This window comes from Neolamprologus multifasciatus, chromosome 1, assembly GCF_963576455.1.
Source record: "Neolamprologus multifasciatus chromosome 1, fNeoMul1.2, whole genome shotgun sequence".
NCBI classification, from domain to species: domain Eukaryota; kingdom Metazoa; phylum Chordata; class Actinopteri; order Cichliformes; family Cichlidae; genus Neolamprologus; species Neolamprologus multifasciatus.
Window position 1 is genome coordinate 34,657,828 of NC_140439.1, and position 19,728 is coordinate 34,677,555.

A 19,728-nucleotide genomic window follows, 5' to 3' on the forward strand; every position below is an offset into this window, starting at 1 on the left:
TATCTATCTCTCTCTCTCTCTCTCTCTCTCTCTCTATATATATATATATATATTGTTATATAATATATGTTATTATATATTATATGCAATATTATGTAAGGTGTGCAACATCTGGTAGACAAGCATTTCTATCCTTTACATCTATTGTTACGAAATCAGTTTCACCCCGGTTCTTTTTTATTCCTCGAGGCTTCCAGAGATGGCACCGGACTCAGTAGTCATTTTCACAAAACCTTTATTCATCTTCATTTAAGCATGCATCTTCTAGAAGGGGAGATGTGCAAGGCCGGTGTCCCTCTGCAAAATTCAACGTTTTCATAACACAAGTTTCATCTTACCATTAAACTGCGTGGCTTGCATGTGTACAGAATATTTATGTGCTGCATGTTACATAGGACACTTTTACAGTCTTAACTTCTTAAACATTACTGCTGTTGTATTTAAAATGTACAGTTCAAGGTGAAGGAAATATTCATTCTTTCTGCCAGCCACATACTGTCCAGTTTTGAAACTAAACAGTTACATACAAGATGTGAACTGTCATGTAAAGAACCTGTGTCTTAATCTCCCGTTATTTATTCTGAGCTTTCATGTTACTACACACTAACTCATTGGCTCAACTAACTGATTATGTTTTATTACTATCATCTCTAATTAAACATTATGTTTGATTCTGTTCAGAGTTTACTCTGGCAGGATAAAGAAAGCTCTGATAAAACAAGTGAAACAAAAAACATCACCATAGAGGTTTATAACACTTTATAATAACAGGTTTTAACTTATGTGTATGTGCTGTGGGTTCAGAAAGTCTGATTCTGATATTTCTGATTCTGCTCTATTTTAAAGTCAGTAATCAAAAAGAAAAGATCAGATTTCCTGAAGTTTGTATCTTTCCGCTGAAGCCACATTTACTAAGGTGAATTTGATCTGCTCAGCAAAGGCTTGTTCAAGTAAATCAACCTGCAGCCGTCATTCACCTTCTATACTGAATGCTTTTTAAGTAACATTGTGAGACTGGACAGCACCAGATCCATGTGAAATTGTCACAAGTCAAATTATTCCAAGCGAGGAGGTTCTTTTCCAGTGTCAAATTGTGTCTAGACTGAAGGTTTCTGAGGGGGAAGCGCATTACACTCTAAAATGCTGCGTGGAAACTGGATCAGTTGTATCTAAAACACAATCAGGCAGACCAAAAGTGACTACGTTAATACATCAAACATTGTTCACTGGGAGATAGAAAAGCTAAATCTAATAATAGTTGCAGATTTCGCTAAATAAAGAAAGCAAGACTGCAGTCAGCAAAAGTATTGTTCTAAGAAAAGCTGTGTAGTCGTAGTCTCAAATGATTAAAAGGGTCTCTAAAGTGCATGTCAGGATGGGAAATAAGGCCAAAGACTTGAAGCTAGAACTTTGCAGCTTTCACAATGAATGATTATAGAAGATATTATTTTCTAATAAAGTCTGAGATTTGTGGCAGTGTATGTGAGGACAAAAATAGAGAAGAAATGATACTACAGTATCTACACCACCATGAAACACAGTCTGGCAGAATATTGTGACAAAGTTGCTGTACACCCATCATTATTCTGCTTCATAATGTAGCAGAATAATGACTTTGTTGACACCCCAAAGCCTAAAAAGTTAGCCTGTGTGCATGTTATTCTAAAACAGGGGTCCCCAATCCCAGTCCACAAGGGCCGGTGTCCCTGCAGGTTTTAGATCTCACCCTGGGTCAACACACCTGAATCAAATGATTAGTTCATTACCAGGCCTCTGGAGAACTTAAAGACATGTCGAGAAAGTAATTTATCCATTTAAATCAGCTGTGATGGATCAAGGACACATCTAAAACCTGCAGGGACACCGGCCCTGGTGGACTGGGATTGGGGACCCCTGTCCTAAAAGTAAGATGAAATCATACCACATATTCAGTTTTCCAGGGATTCAGCTTTTCATTCAAATTGTTATGCTGCATTCACTGATGTATTTAGACTTTTTGATCTTACTGTACATATATTATGATGATTTATGTCTGTATTAAATATTTGAGAACACTCCATTTCAGTGAATTATATGTAATCAGCATGCATTTCAAGTTGTTGTGTCCAGTTAAAAGTGCAACACTAGCCTGAAGCTACTGAACCCTCAGGCTTTTTAACAATTGTTTTTTTAGTGATGATAGGAAGCAGCATGGGGAGTGAATTTCCTGTCCTTTCAACACCAGAGCACGCACTTTTAACACCTGGCACGAGCCAGGACAAAGAGTTGATTCATTTGACCCTCACTGCCAAGTTTTCTATCTCTGAGTATCATTGTCTGTCTCCTTCATGCTGTCTCCCTCGTTCTGTGTCTCTCCTCCCTTCCTTTTTGCCTCTCCCTTTTTGCTCTCCTAGACGCACCCAAGCCTCCTGCTGAGGACCGCTTTATCATGCCTGATGAGTTTGCGGTACCTGAGGTGGAAGGTCCAGGGAGGGAAAAAAGATCACCCATTTCCAACAGGGTGGGAGGTCTGAATGTGGAGACCCTGGTTGTGGCAGACAGGAAGATGCTGGAGAAACACGGCAGGGAGAATGTCACCACCTACGTCCTCACCGTTATGAATATGGTAGGGCTGAAAAAGACGAGGGAGTGGAAGTGTTGGAAAGACAAGGTGTGACAGAACATATGACGTAGCAATCGTTCAATTACACATAGGAAATCTGTCGAAATTTTGTGTTTCTCAAAGCTCTTGTTCATTTACCTAACATAGCAGGCTCTCAACAGATCAGTATTTCCTGCGAGGCAAGACACACGTGCTAAGCTAACTTTATAAGCATTCAAATTTGCAACGTTTCTCCAGAGAAAAGTGCAAAAACCTTGCAAACCCTTTATGTTTGTGATATTTGTTTGATTGCAACTTTGAATGCAACTTTTTGCCACTTTCCTCTGTTTAGAAAATAAACAAGTTAATTTTAAGTACTAGGATATGTCAAAATAAATGAAGGAGGACTACTTCCAAATTCTTTAAATTCACTTCAGATCATCAGATCATCACCTGGACGGTTGAAACTTGGAGACAGTCGGGTGTTTCAGCAGGAGAATGATCCCAAACACACATCAGAAATGGTTTTAGATTGGATAATGAAAGTTAAGATTAAGCTTCTGGAATGCCTTCACAAATTACCATGACACTCATAGCAATGGTGACTGAATGTGAATGTCTGACAACAACTCTCAGTGGACACAAATCCTCACTCAATCATTTTATGTTTCTCCCCAAAGAAGAATGGTTTCAACGCATGCCTATATAATGACACTATCAGTGGTTCAGGTCCGCCTTTGGAGACTTTGTTGCACACATACATAATTCGAAGCGCTCTCTTCTGTAATAAATATAATGGTTTCATAATAATACATATGTGACTAATATGAAACCATTATATTTATTACAGAAGAGAGCGCTTCGAATTATGCATAATGTTAAATATAGAGAACACACTAATAATTTGTTTATAAAATCGAAATTATTAAAACTAGAAGACATAGTGAAATTACAGACTTTAACTATTATGTTTAGGGCAAAAAATAAAACACTACCTCTTAAGTTACAAAGTTTATTTGTATTGTGTTCAGAAAATGGGGACGGCAGAAGGAAGTTTTATTTTAAGCACCGGTTTGCTCGAACCACACAAAGGCAAATGTGTCCAACAGTCACAGGCATAAGAAACTGGAATTTTCTCAGGGATCATCTTAAGTGTTGTATAAATGTTTCTCAATTTAAAATCTGCTATAAGAATAAAATGATAAACCAATATGAAGAAGTTGAAAAGAATAGAATTTAATTGTAGAAAAATGATCCTTTTCGTTTGACATTTAGTGGTATTGCTCATTGTTGAGTATATTGTTCTGCTTGCTTTGTTTTGTTTTGTTATGTGCAGAAAATTCAGAGTCAGAGTGTAATTTTGGTTGCCTACTTGTATTATCACAGATAGGGGGCAGGTATCAATAAGAATTTATTCTTCTTCCTGCTCCTTTTCATGCATGGAAACGGTGTTACTTTAATTGAAAGGAAGGTTGTGTATGGGAATAAATTACTGCTGTACCATGTGTGAAAAAAATAAATCTTTTTATCCCTATATTTTCTGCAAAATGCTGAGACAAAAACTTTGAATGTTACCAACAAGTATTTTCAACTAATCTGCAGGTTTCCAGCCTTTTCAAAGATGGCACCATTGGGAATGATATCAACATTGTGGTGGTTAGCTTGTTGCTGCTGGAGCAGGACCCTGTAAGTAGATTTACACTAACTCTGCAGAACTTGCCTGACTTGTGCTGCTTTTAACTTGACACTGATTAAAATACCCATGGCTGTGTTCTAAATCTCAATTGTTCTCTCTACAATTCCAGTTGGGCTTGACCATAAATCATCACGCTGACCAGTCCCTCAACAGTTTCTGTCAATGGCAGTCAGGCCTGGTGGGGAAAGGTGGTAAACGGCACGATCATGCTGTTCTCCTCACTGGACTGGACATTTGTTCCTGGAAGAACGAGCCCTGTGACACTCTGGGTGAGATAGGGCTTAGCTCACTTTAACAAGCCAAAGATCTTTTTTTCGCATGTGAGAAGCAACAGTGTGACTTTGTCGGGACCACTGACAACTAAGAACCCCTTGCATTGCTAAATGTTGTCACATTTTGGTTAACAACAGCCTAGATGCAATGCTGTGGGTGCAAACATTATAACGGGGCTGACAGGTGAAGCGAAAATAGTTGTCAAGAGATAGATTGGCAGTCATTTGTCACTATGAGCAAACTCTATATTTTACTAGAGTATTAAGCTGTGCCATAAAAAACTAGTGACAGTATTAATGCAGACGCATGCAGAAGGAGAGGGGGGTTGATATGCAAGAAAGTCAACAGATTGAAGTATAAGCACCAACTTGAGCTGTCACTTCAGGCAAAAACAGCTCATTAAAAATATCCTGCCAAAGTTGTCTGTAACAAAAAAAAAAAGTAGGGTCTAACCAAAAATATTTTAACTAAATGAAAAACAAAGCTGAACCATTAATGTTTAAAATCTGTCTCTTTTATTCTAATGGCTCAGTCATCCTGGACTAACAATAGGACAGCAACTAGGGCTGGGCTATATCATACCGTTCACGGTAATACCGGTGTAATTTTGGGCAACGATAGGAAAATGAAATATCGCGATAGAATGTGGGTAAAACGCGCATGCGCAGTGCCTATGTTTACATACGCACATGGCGGTGACGCAGAATGAGAAGAGTGAACGCGGATCGTTAAATGAAACGGATGAACCAGAATTGGTTTGTAAAAATGCTGCAACTTCAGTGGTGTGGAACTGGTTTAGCTTTCGTCTGTCAGATACACAACAAGGCACTGTTTTTGGTAGCGCATGCTAGCGGGCCGTCGTTATTACCGTGTTGTTTGGAAAATACGGAACACTTAAAATCAATCCTTTGACTTTTCTGAAAATCGACAGTGCCCCTTATAATCCCGTGTGCCTTATGTATGAATTCTGGTTGTGTTTACTGACCTCGAAACGATTTTATGTGCACGGCGCTCGAAAATCTGTCAAATGTTTTAGTACGACTTTGCTAAGCTACGAACCCGCAACGCTTGATGGATTGTCGGAGCTTTACGGCTATATGAAGCAGGCGCCTCGCGGAGTGATACTACTGTGCTTCAACATAATATTACCGTATTGTGTGTGTGTATAACCTCTTTCGTCAGTTATATCGTTATCACAAATTTTCAAATGTATATCGTGATAAATATTTTTGGTCATATCGCCCTGCTCTAACAGCAACTTCCTTACAATTAGTTACAAATAGTTATGACCACCAACTGGTCACCCAGAGGTTGAGCATACTCACCTTCAACCTCAATATTTGTCCTAAATTTATGTTCACTGGACTCTCCTGTATTATAAGGGGTCAACATAGCAGGTAGCTTGATTCCCTTCCTGACACAATACCAAAGGGGATTTCTGTTTAATGTGTATGTTACAGATTTGCAATTTTCACTCAGTTATCTCATTTAATTTCCATATTATCAAACTGTTTTATTGCTGTCTTGAGACACCAAGTTCACTTTAAAGATTTCAGTTGTCTGTGAATGGTCACAAAGATGGTCCCCATTTTTAAAGCAACCATTTTAAAGGCAGCTGCTCACAGTTGTAATAATTTGCATGTATCCAACCGATGTTCTCTAAACTGAGACTAACAATCTATGTTTGACAACTAAATATTGACGTTGGTTATTATATTTTTGGGCCCATTGGAAGAAATTGCTTCCTGAAAATTAGAAACCCCAAGTAAAGATTCCTCATCAGCTTATCAGTTACAGAAAAATCTCACATCTGGGTAGTTAGTCACTGTGCTGGTGCTATCTGCTACACAGTTAACAGTAGTCCTCTGTGCTGATTGCTAACAAAGACTAAGAAGTAATTGAAACTAAACTGGGCAAGACATCTGAGGTTGCGCTTGACAGTTCTGTGAGATTCCCCTTCCAGGCAAGCACGTGCGTGAAGATACATGTGTGACACATATTTGTTGTCTTTACAAGCTGTCAGAACAGATTGTGCGCTCAGTGTAAGAGAACAAGAATATGATACAGATTCGGGGTTTTATCTTGCTTGTTTTTGAATTTTCAAGTAGCCCAGATTTTCAAATAACCTTTCTCTCCTTGTTGTATCTGCAGGTTTTGCCCCCATCAGTGGCATGTGCAGTAAGTACAGGAGTTGTACGATCAATGAGGATACAGGACTTGGCTTGGCTTTCACCATTGCACATGAGTCTGGACATAAGTATGTTTAGAAGAAAGAGCAGCAGACTTAAAACAGATGAGACTGTCTCAGAATGTAATGTCATTTTGGAAGGGGCAGCCTAATTGCCTTTATGCTGTCTGTGGATGTAGTTTGTGTTGAAGTGACAGATGTGGTCTGATTTAAACAAACACACTCTGAAATAAGAGCATTACGTTAGACCCCTACTTCATCCACTCCATGACATTTTATGGGAGAATAATGGAAACTACCCAAGGCAGTGCAGCTCTGTGTTTATATTTATACGTTACCGCTGGGACTGGAGGCAGTTTATTTTTTGATATGTGTAGATGTCATGTTGCGGTAAAACTCTTCTGTGTGCCTCATATGTTCTTAAAACAAACTATGAATTAGGTGTATTCACCTGGGTAATAATATGTCAAAATATCCATACACACACGTATCCTAAAGCTATTAATCACTGACAATTTGAAAACGGCATAAGTGTCAAACATATGACAAGGTAATGAATCAAAGAAGGGAGAAAATGTTGCAATGTATGCAGCAAACTGTTATGACATCAGCAGGGTCTTTACATAGAAATCTATCAGAATGAGTTAAATCAAGCCAATTTAAAGAATTCATGTTCATTTTCTTTAAAATCCTGTAACATTTTATAATGTGTCTCAATATCAAAATGTGAATTATCATTATCATAAACTTCCCCTTTACTCACAAACAGTAATCCGATTACTTTTTTCAAGTAACGAGTAAAGTAAGGGACTACTATTGCAAAAACGGTAATTAGATTACCGTTACTTTCCCGTAGGAACGCTGCGTTACTGCGTTACTAAAATCGTGATTTTCTTGCGAGAATGTCTCATGACAGTGACGTAAGCGAGTGTGATGTTCGTGACAACAGCTGTGTGCAGATCAACAATGGATAATATATCGAGTGCGGGAGAGAGTATGAGCGTGCAGCGTTTAAAGCGTGGAAGTACTGACCTTACTTTGAGTTTGATTCCGTAAAAAGTGACAAAAACATTAGTGTCCGCTGTGCGTGGGAAGAAAACTTCTTTTTACAGCGAAAAAACCCCCTAAACTTCCAAGCAAGCGCCAAGTAGCTACGACATAATGAGAAACTCACAGAGAAACTGCGGTATCCTTCCACTGACCGCTGCGGCACACCTGCACCAGGATAAACCTCCGCCTACTCTACTCCTGCTTTACAGGTGAAAATAGAGCAAAAGGACCGCTAGTCTTTGACTTTATTTATTTTCTGCTGTGTTTTACTTGCATCTGAAAGAGTGAGTGTAAACACAAAAAAATAAATAAATTTAAAAAAAAAAAAAAAAAAAAAAAAAAAAAAATATATATATATATATATATATATATATTTTATGTGCTGGAATGTGCAGAAAATAGGTTTAAATGTTAAACTAATTTCTTCCAGTCAGAGAATGGTGCATATAATTAAAATTTTGCTTGATGCATAAAGTGAAAAGATTAAAACTAACAAAACAAGTTTTAAAAAGAGACTTTTCCATTTGATTACATTTTGTATGATGGATTATGTAGAAAAAGTAGAATTGGGCTGAAAGATCTATCACTTTATCACCTATTCAGGTTGTAAATTGTGTTTTTAAAAAGTAACTAAGTAACTAAATAATTAATTACTTTTGAAAATAAGTAATCAGTAAAGTAACGGGATTACTTTTTTGGGGAAGTAATCAGTAATTAATTACTGATTACTTTTTTCAAGTAACTTGACCAACACTGCTCACAAACAGCTTACAATGCATGCAAGTCCGTGTATTTACCATATATCTCATTGCGACTGAAGTCTCTTATCTTCATTTTCTGTAGTTTTGGTATGATCCATGATGGGGAGGGAAACCCTTGCCGTAAGACCGAGGGTAACATTATGTCCCCTACTCTCGCTGGTAACAATGGAGTCTTTTCCTGGTCCACCTGCAGTCGGCAGTACCTCAGCCGCTTTCTTGGGTAAGCCCAGTTAATGCAGATTGTTAAAATTACCAGTCATGCATTTAGCTTTCCTCCTTACTGACACAGGTACTGTTCTGTGTTCACCAGAACAGCCCAGGCATCCTGTTTAGTGGATGAACCCAAGCAGATCGGTCAGTACAAGTATCCTGAAGAGCTTCCCGGGCAGCTTTATGGAGCAGACACACAGTGCAAATGGCAGTTTGGCTCCAAAGCCAAACTATGCAGTCTTGATTTCGTCAAGGTAAAATAATCACCTAATTTGTCAGAATTATTGGATCTCCATTTCCTTTTTTTCCCCCCAATATGTTGCAACTGCAAAAACAGTTGTAACATGCTGTGCACACGATGCTGAGTTGCTGGGGGATTTAAAAAACAACAACATATTTTTTCTGGCTTTAACGATTGTGATTTATTATATCTTTCATTTGATAACAGCCCAGACCAGGAAACAAACAACAGTTCCTTACACTAAAGAAAGAAGTGTTATCCATGGGCTATCCATGCTTGTATTTCTACATGGACCAACGGTCCTTAATCATTTACTTTTCACATGTTTCTTTGCCAACACTGAGAATCGCTACAGTTCCTTGTAGTGAGAAGGGGGCACCCCTGCACCATATAGGAACTGGAATTTATCTGCTTTACAGACTTAATGATCCAGTGCTAAACTGGCACTTTATTAACTAGCACAATCTTTACATCAGCAACCTTAACCCCCCCCCCCCCCCCCCACACACACACATTTGACCTTCATTAAAATGCATTCCATCATTTGAATGGGTCCCTATACCACCACCCCAGTCTGCATCAAACCCTTGTTGTTTTGGTATAAGGCTTTATGCTAGGTGCATTCAGTGATGTTGATTCACATGTAAATTTTATTTAAAATGCCTCGAGCTTTTCTTCTTGCGTGGCTGTAATTGCTGGGAAATTGACTTTGCCAAGTCGTATATATGGCATTAGCCCACATGACGACGCCTTGGCCTCCTACGTTTCCATAATAAAAGATCAAATACTATATTTGCATTTCTTAGACCTGTGTAGGAGTTGGCAGGTGGTATATTAACCTGCATGCTGATTAACAGTGGATTTGAGGGTCCCATTCACACGTTTCACCCTTTTTTCTTGTCCCTGATATTATCATGTACAAGGACTTTCAGCATGATGCCATAGCGGTCACCCACCTGCTCTATGTCAGTGAAGTAGATCTGCCTAAGGTTAAGTCTTGAACACACCAGGGAGCTGTCTGTCCCGCTTCCTCGCTCCCTCCTTTCTGATTCCATTCTCGTTGCCAGTTGCAGTCGGGCCAGTTGCCAGATTCTGCCGCCTGTCTCTCGACCCCAGCTCTCCCTCTGTGCTCACTCGCTTGCTCTGTCTCTGTATTGTTGGGTCAGATGACACATACAATTATAGCCGGTTTCATTAAAGAAGTTCAATGATTAGTCTCGACACAGAAGCACTGTGGAGAAGTCTGCCAGAGGCAGTGGGGGCTTATCAAGCAAAGTGATGGTGGTCCTGGCAAAAATCAGGTAGAGGGAAGAGAAAAAGGAAAGGAACTCTTAACCAAAAGATGCCACGGATAATAACAGCAGCAAACACCATGTGTGATGGATGTCTCATTCTTTGCGTGTCTCATTCGACAGGACATTTGCAAGTCATTGTGGTGTCATCGCACAGGGCATCGGTGTGAGACCAAGTTCATGCCTGCTGCAGAAGGTACCACTTGTGGCCCTGACATGGTGAGGAATGGTCTCCTTATTTATATGAAAGATCACAGCAGTCAGAATGTTATTCTCCTGCTTAGCATCCTAATAATTAGCATTTTATTGAGTCAAACGAAATCCTAAAAGAGCTTTAAAAAGATGCAAGGATTTACTTTAATCAGCTCAAACTGCATTTTTTTTATTTGAATACTTCTTTGATCATAGATAATTAAATAAATCAGACAAAGTAACCATCGATGCTCCTCGTACATGCATGGGTGCACATTTTGGGCACTGCTCTCCCAAATGGATTGAGTTGATTTGTACACACAGAAACGTGATATTTAGAATGTGTGTGAGCGCAGGGTTTGGCTTGGATCAACCCAGGTCTGCTGCACAATAGATGTGCATGTGTATGTGTGCATTTTGGCTGTAGATAGAGAGTCTCTGTGTCCAGGTGTGGTGCTGGGCATTTCTCCAGACCAGGAAACACAGGCAAGATGCCAGGGCCAACACTCAAGTACTGATAAGAATGCTATTTCTGTTGTCGTCTTCTCTTTCATTTCCTTCCTACTCTTTTCTTCAGTGGTGTCGGAGGGGTCAGTGTGTTAAGTATGGAGAGAATGGTCCTAGAGCAGTGCACGGCCAGTGGTCAGCCTGGTCTCAGTGGTCTGACTGCTCCAGAACCTGCGGTGGAGGCGTCATGTACAGAGAGCGCTCCTGCACCAGCCCAAGGTATACATACACTTGCACACACTTGCAAAACCTAATCTAATTCATCACCTCTATTTTAATGCTTTAGATAAGATTAACTAGGCAAACAGTCGACAAAATGATTCACGTTGTCACGCAGCTGCTTCCACGGTGCAAGTCTGAGGCGCAGTTTGGGCCAGAAAGTAATTCTTGAAGGCCTTGTATTCTCCGTTTTTTTTGAACACCTGAAAGTGCTGGCTGCCAGGTAGCTGTCAGCACAGTTATGTACGCACATTCTGTTCGTGCACACACACACACATGTGCTGATAACTGCTCTCATCAGTCAGGCTGACAGTCCAGACGGACAGACTATCTCTCCACATGCTCCAGACAAGGAACACCTCCTGATGGCATGCTCTTTTCTCTGAAAGCTGCCAAGACAGTCAGCAAACGTCCCCCATTGCTGCTCACTCAGACAAATATAATTCTACATAATTCTGTAGACCCAGATCCCACAGTGCATATCTCTTTGTTAGCAAAGCGCTCTGTTCATGTCATTACAAGCTTGACAATTTTCCAGTGTTAATGTTGTATTTCACCACAGACACGCAATCTCTCATTAATTATCCCTCGAACACGTAAAGATTTACTAGATCTTTTAAACCTTTATTTCGCTTCCATAAAATACAGATTTACTGCCGTTGTTCTATCACTATGCTACAATCCAAGCAGTGTGGCAAGCGATTGACTCAGCCTGCAGTCGGTTAAACACCTGCCCCCACGCTGGTTCTGTAGCATGGTTACAATGGGTTACTTGCGAAGTAGAGGTGGGAATCACCATACATCCCACGATACGATATTATCACAATACTTAACGCACGATACGATATTATTGCAACTTTTAAAAATATTTTGCGATATTCAGATTCCAAAGGTAAACTTTATCAATATTCATTTTATCTAATATCAAAGTCTCACACTCAGTCTTTGTCTCATTTCAGTTTTATTGTTGACAAACTGAACGGTTTGTATTACAGTCTAGTCCAACTTAACTGAACAACCATCTGGTACAATTATAGCTATTCTGAACTATGCAGTTTATGAAAACTATGCAGCCCCTTCAGCAACTGAAGAATTTGAAAGTAAATTAAAACAAAATATAATTTTACATTAAATAAAAAAGTTTTAAACTTAATTAAAATAAAACATGTCTTAAATTAAAATAAGTAAACTGTCATGTTTATTGCTGCCATAAAAAAAGTTAAACACATTTGGACAGTGAAGGAATGTCAGGATTCTTGCTCAGAAAAAGGATCAACATGCTCTGAAGTCAGAGCACAAAAACCTTTTTTGTAACAAAATATCGATTTCTGCTGTCCCTGTATCGATACATTATTAGCAAACAAAATATCACGATGCTACAGTATTTTTCCCCCACCCCTATTGCGAAGGTGATTAATTTTGTGATTATTCATTTAATCTTCTTTTCATCCTTTACAGTGTCATGTGTTTACTCCATAAATCAGAAGTGATCCCATGGTGACCATTCTTTAGCAAGTTTAAAGAGGTTTTGCTGTTCGCTTCACACACCTCAGAGAATGGTTGACTCAATTAAAATAATAATAATAATCATCTCCATCTATTGGAGCCACAGCCAATTAGCCGACAGATTCTTAGATAACGCCTTCAGTATTTTCTTTCCATTTTTTTCAAGCCATTGACTGAATCCCAAGTTTTCCTAATACTACATAAAAAAGAGGAAGAACTGACAACAAAAAGAAGCAGCTTTGCAACATAGAACTGATAATCATGCATGAGCATACACCAGATCATAGGTTTTCTGTACGAATATTGGCTAACATCCAAAGCAACTGCACAGCTTGATTGGTGGACGGTCCTCAAACTTTATTACTGCTGTGTCGTTTGCACTGTTAAGGGTAGCCATCATGTAGGAATTAGTCATAGCATGTTAGATCATAGTGACGTGTCACGTCCAATTCTGCATATTTATACACACGTGTGGGTTTCTGAGTGTTTAAGTGCAGGGAAATGTTTTTGTCATGACAGGGACACAGTTGCCCTTTTAAATACAGCTGCCTTCATATGTCTTGTAGCCATGCGAAGTGTATATGTGTGACTTGAATGTCCAAATGACTTCATAATGTCGGCTTTTTTTTCTCTTGTAGCTATTAACATGATTGCCACGGTTGTCAGCCGAATGCATAAGAGCCTGGACTGAGTCAGTGTCAGCCCAATTAACAGGCTGACCTGAAAAATCCAATAAAGTTTAATTTAGTCATAGACATTGACTTAATTCATGTTACAACAGCACAACATATCTATCTATCTATCTATCTATCTATCTATCTATCTATCTATCTATCTATCTATCTATAAGGGGTGCAACGATACACAAAATTCACGGTTCGGTTCGGTTCGATACTTTGGTGTCATGGTTCGATATTTTTTGGATACAAAAAAAAATGTTCATGCCTTTTTAATTTGTCATTTATTAAAATTATAAATATATATTTTAACTCAAAAGTACAGTTTTTAAATTTAATGTTGCTGAAACAACAAAATAATTACAAAAAAATAAATCTATCTGATCGAGAAATCACTCATCTTTGGAAAAGAGAGTTTATTACAGAGAAATGTCTCTTTCCAAAATAAAAGCTATACTATACGCTTCTTCTGGGCTATATTCTCAGCAGCATATTAAACATATCAGGTCCCCATAAGGAGAATCATGTGCTAACGGCTGTCTAAATGACTCGGGTAAAGTTTGTAGCATGCCTGCTTGTTGTTTTTGTCTGCTTCCACTTGTCTTTGCACGAGGATGATGTCGGAGTAAATGTGCAGTCATATTCGTTGTGTTCCCACTAGTGCTGTCAGCGTTAATCTAGTTAAAATGACGTTAACGCTATAACGTCGCAAATTTCTGTTAACGAGTTACCGCGGATCGCCCCGTGCGTGGGGCTGGATGGCCAACACGTTAACGAGCAAACTGCGCTAACGCAGTAGTTCCCACCAATGTAATTGAGCATTGCGTGAGGGTCCTGCGCAGTATCTTAGCTGTTCCCAGGACTGCACTCTTCTGGACAAAGATCTCCGATGTTGTTCCCGGGATCTGCTGGAGACACTCGCCTTGAGAGACACTCGTCTAGCCTTAGGACCCTTACTGGATACAGACGCCCCAGGCGGGAATCGAACTTGCGATCCTCTGCTCCAAAGGCGTGTAGTATATATATATATATATATATATATATATATATACATACACACACATATTCGCATTCATACAACAGGCACTGTTTTTGTCTGCCAGAGTGGGATTTTCACTGCATATTCTGCACCACCTCTCTGTGCGTTCATCATTTGTTTGAAGCCAGCTCACCTCCTGCAACCACTTTTCCGAGAATACGGTATGATATGAGAATATCATATTTAATATTTATGAGAATCTGGACTCCTTCTGACATTTCTTTGGAGGTGGAGGAACACCAAAATACTTGCTTAAAGGAGCTTGCTTCTTCGACATCTTTAAGAGTTCTAAACAAATGTCTGTCCTCCTCCAGAAAATCTTATGTACGCGTTTGCGTTCATAAGATTTTCTGGACGCACCTGCGGACCACTTATGTGCACCCCTGTATAAGACTCGGACTATGCCACACACAGTATCACTACTTGTATTTCTTACCATAAGTCTAAGTATTTCTTACACTTTAACTAACTGCCCTTCCGCTGCAATATAAAACCCTTTCAAGTTACACATTTTCACCCTCTACCCAGTGCTATTACCCTTGTGTATTAGGATTCACACAACTTCAACTTCTATTTCACTTGAAAAAACAAAAACAAACCAAGTTAATATCACTGTAGCATGTGAACCTGTAATAGGAGTTAATTTGACTTACAGCAGCAACAAAAGTACTTGTTTAGGGTATGGAAGAACTCATATTTAATGTTAAAATACAACCTTTCAACCCTTTACTTACATTACAAAGCTTAATGTTACCAGTGTGATAAGGTAGAAGAGGCCTCTATAATCAGGGTAAGGTAATATGCACCTTGTGCAGTCCTAGTGAGTAGAAAGAGGCACTTACAATTCAAATTTATAGAACTGATTACAGTTAACAATTGTGATTTAATAAGCTGATAACATTTGAAATAGGTGGTTTGGTGTCCGAAATCACACAAAGCCAGATAAATGCATTGCATTGTCTCATTCTTTTTCTCTGTACACATTAAACAGCATTAAGTTATCATGTTTCAAGTCCAACTTGGAAATAGAAATAATATGCAATTAGACTTTTCTAGTTGTCTGCAAGGAGAAATGGTACCTGTTTTGGTATTGTGATGCTGATGTATAATAAATAAGAATCAATGAAATGGACTGAACTTTAAGTACGGTGCTGCATGTCTCATTGTGCAGTATGATCTCCAGAGTAAACCCCCTATTGTGGTCCAGCTCAGAGATTTTGTCATTTTTCAGTGATTTCCACTACATTGTCACAATCAGTTTCTAGTTTAAGTTGCATTTTTGATTTTTGCAGTTCTATCAAAACGATCTGACTACATTTTTTTTGCCTTTTATTTTAAATGTCACAAATTTTAAGCCGAGTGTTCAAATGACTCCTTAAAAATGTATTTATTTATTTTTACCATTGACCCATTTCATTATATCAACTCTATTATGGAGTCCATTAAGATATTCACAGAGTTACACAGTGTCTTATTTACTCATCTGGCTACATCACTGCTTACTTAACAGCAGGCAGTCACCAATGTGTCTGTTCTGTCCATCACAGCCGACTCGTCTCCTAATCCCTGCGAGGGATCAAAGAGACAGGCTGCTTCTCATATGATACACATTATACACCATGACTGGCAGACCGAAAAGGGTCAGGTTATCTGCCAAGTTCATTTATCATTCTTGTAGAACTAAGCAAAGCATTGTAGGAGAAGCTGCTGAAAATAATGGATTGATGCTACCAACCGTTGAGTTATGGGGGTCAGACAAACAGAGAGGGGATGGAAAGATGTTGAAGGCTAAACATTAAATCCATTAATGAAATGTAATGATATCATTATCAGAATAAACACAATTAGTTGTCAGAACTCCTTAAACGTAAATAGGCTGTGGTATGTCTATATAAAGCACAGTTTCACATGCATCGCCATCCTCAGCTGAAAGAATTCAGCCATTCAGACAAACCCAAGCCTGATCCCGACAGCGGTGTGTACCCCTGAGTCACATTTTACTCCATGACTCATGATATTCAGAGTGTGTTTGTCCCCAGTAATCTCTGTGATTATTTTGGCCCCTCTGCTCTTAATCTGGGCAGAACGAGAAGGATTAGCCTGAATTGGACTGCCCATGTCTGTTATCATCTTTACCCCTAAACTGAACCGTCTGGATAGTCTGGGGTGTGCTACTAAAAACTTGTGAAAATATCCCTGACACTTGTAACCTTTGCCTTGCTACATAATCTTCAGTCAGCAGCAACAGATCCTAAAATAATTTGATTCTGCACAAACTCATTCGTTTTATAAGGTAAGCACGTATGTTTTGCTCAGGCTTGTACAAGGCTTCCGATCAGCCGATTAAAGCCTTCCCTTCTAGGAGTAGCTCCAAAATGGAAAATGAATCTTCTCCCCTTGCCTCCCTCTTTTCCTCACTCCATCGCTGTCCTTGCTCTTTCATTCCCTGTAGACCACCTGCCAGATCAAAGATCCTAATCCTTAGCAAAAAGCCTGGGAGATTAGGTTCATGATCTTGACCTGGTTTTATAAGGAGCATTTTTTTTGGCACACCCCATTTCAACACGGTACACGATTAGGGAATGATGGTACTTAGACCATTGTTTGGTTGGAATCTCCCAGTGGACTTGTAAAGGGGTCACAGCAGCAGAATGTGGATCTATTTTTTTATGTGAACTGCAGAAAGGGAAGTCCTGTGAGGGACAGGGAGGGAGCAGTTGACTCAGAAAGATGACAAGACTAGACATCGTGACCTCTGAACTACAGGGGTTTCGGCTTCTGTCTTTGGGCAGATTTAGTAGGCTACTGGGGCATTTAAACACCCTTCAGGGTCATAAGGACCCTGCATAGGGGTTTGTTGTATCTGCTTTCTGTCTTGTTGTTAGAAGTAAATTTACAGTTGCAATGATACTGGATCATCCAGATAGGAGAGGAAAGAATGATAAAGAGAAAAGGAAGAGAGACAAAGAGTGCTGTGAAGCTCAGGGGCCACTTGTACAAAGTCTATGAAGTGCATTCAACTCCCCTCTCGAGTAAACGGCCCATCTTATGTGATTCTCAGATCATGAGACCTTGACTGATGGAGTATACACTGTAAACCCCCGCTGGCCTGCCGTAAGCACATTACCATATGGGCTGCATTTGTCTGCTGCTAAGTCTTAATAAGATCAGGAGTGCAAAACTTGTGCCAAATCCCCCTCTCACCAAGGGATGCATGCTTGGCACACAGCAAATTCACACATATACACAGGCACACCTTGCATGGAGTTTCATCAATCTTGGCAGCTAAGTCATTCTGTGATTGAGTCCAGGGCAGAGCAGATATCTGCTTGTCTTGTTTGCTGACATTCATTATACACAGACATTTTCATTCGCTGCAGAAAACTCGAAAGAAATATACATCTAGTTTTTCTTGTGGTGTTTACCGTTTCTATTAGGCACTGTTTGCCTTCCATCGCCAAAGTGTTTCATTATATTGTCACACTTAGTGAACTGTTTTTATTAGACGTGTTTGATCAGCATGGTTCTCCAGTCTCTGTGTGTATGTGTGCGTCTGCGTGTGCACTTCTGTAAACAGCTAAACTCAATTTTCTCTGTTGGTGGTTGTGTTGGAATGCCTGGCGTGGGTTTAGAGAGCCTGGGAAGTCTGACATGGCATCTTGATGTTCACTTAATGTCAAGACTCTGGTTGTGTTTTCTAATAAGTGCTGACTGGTTTTGTCATTTTGGTGACACATTAAAACGCCACTTCCTTTTTATCAGCTGTTCATTTTACTCATATAAATTGTTGATTCAGCATAGCTTGTAAGCATGTGACTTATGATGTGATGAAGTAGCGTTAAAAATCCCACTTAATTCAGTTAAATGATTCAGTACTACTTCCAACTTAACTTCCAAAGCTTAAAGGATGAGTTTTATGGGCTAGTATGAATTTTTGACCGTTTGCTGAGAGAGATCACTGACAAAATCTGCATGTTTTTGATGATATAAACTTGAAGCTGCAGGCAGCAGCCAGTTGGTGATATTTACCATTTAGAATGGGTAAATATCTAGCTTGATGTTTTTCAAAGATAAAAGGGCGATCGTGGCTCAAGAGTTGGGAGTTCGCCTTGTAATCGGAAGGTTGCCGGTTCGAGCCCCGGCTCGGACAGTCTCGGTCGTCTTGTCCTTGGGCAAGACACTTCACCCGTTGCCTACTGGTGGTGGTCAGAGGGCCCGGTGGCGCCAGTGTCCGGCAGCCTCGCCTCTGTCAGTGCGCCCCAGGGCGGCTGTGGCTACAATGTAGCTTGCCATCACCAGTGTGTGAATGGGTGGATGATTGTGTATAGTGTAAAGCACTTTGGGGTCCTTAGGACCAAGTAAAGCGCTATACAGACCCTTTACCAAATAAATAAATGTTACACTTTTTAAAATGTTTTAAATACACACATTAAAATAGACAGATATGTGTATTGTGTGATATATGTTGAGGTATATGCTGAGCAACAAAAACGTGACATTTGCCTAATGTGCTGCTGGTCCTTCACGTCCTGCCAAACAGCTTGGATACATTTGAGTCGAGGACTCTGCAGGATTTCCGAAGGTCCATTCAGCCAACTATTTTATTAACTACTTTCCCACCCATGGTCACGGGGACTTGAGCTTATTGCAGCTGACAGTGGATGAGAGGCAGGTTTCACTGTGAGAAACCCACTGGTCTATTCCAGGGCTAAATCAGAGAGACAGGCAACTATTCACACCTACGGCCAATTTAAAACCACATAGGGCTGACAACATATCTATTACACCAGTATACCATGTAAGGCACCCTAAATTATTCAGCTAGACCCTTATAAGACATTAATAAGAGATCCTTGAAATACTATCAGTTGCAAGTCGAAGTCACAATGTACCAGACCTGTTCCAGGGCAACACCCTTTCCCTGGTCCATGGTTTGTGCCAAGTATATTCTGATGGACATCTGACGATAAGAATTTGGCCTATGTCAAAGTAGCTAAGGTCTTTACACCTGACCAATTATCTCCCATCCAACTCCTCGACTACAAGAAATGACCATTCATTTATTGTATAGTCTTTTACTTTTAAATGTACAGACTTTTATATGTACTCTCTTTGCATGTTAATCATTATTGCTTCTGCAAGATGGCTTTTACAGCTTTCTCACAGGTGTACAGGGATTTCATTGAAAACGTTATACGAATAGAACGAGAACTAGAAGTGTTGAAAAGAAAAAATTTGGGTGGATCTTTTCCACTGACCAGCTGTCTCTCCCGTGAACTGCTCTGGCACATTAGTG

General features: G+C 39.6%; 1 protein-coding gene across 3 annotated transcripts in view; it reads left to right on the plus strand.

The window, feature by feature from the left end:
• adamts18 (ADAM metallopeptidase with thrombospondin type 1 motif, 18) overlaps window positions 1-19,728 on the plus strand; it is a 64,766-nt gene that overhangs the window by 14,143 nt on the left and 30,895 nt on the right. For all 3 annotated transcript variants that reach the window (XM_085156004.1, XM_085156012.1, XM_085156021.1), the window contains 8 exons: window positions 2,394-2,605; window positions 4,184-4,267; window positions 4,387-4,546; window positions 6,702-6,807; window positions 8,632-8,769; window positions 8,860-9,013; window positions 10,416-10,511; window positions 11,062-11,210. In XM_085156004.1, coding sequence (XP_085012130.1) covers window positions 2,394-2,605; window positions 4,184-4,267; window positions 4,387-4,546; window positions 6,702-6,807; window positions 8,632-8,769; window positions 8,860-9,013; window positions 10,416-10,511; window positions 11,062-11,210 — 1,099 coding nt within the window. The remainder of the gene's footprint in view (window positions 1-2,393; window positions 2,606-4,183; window positions 4,268-4,386; window positions 4,547-6,701; window positions 6,808-8,631; window positions 8,770-8,859; window positions 9,014-10,415; window positions 10,512-11,061; window positions 11,211-19,728) is intronic.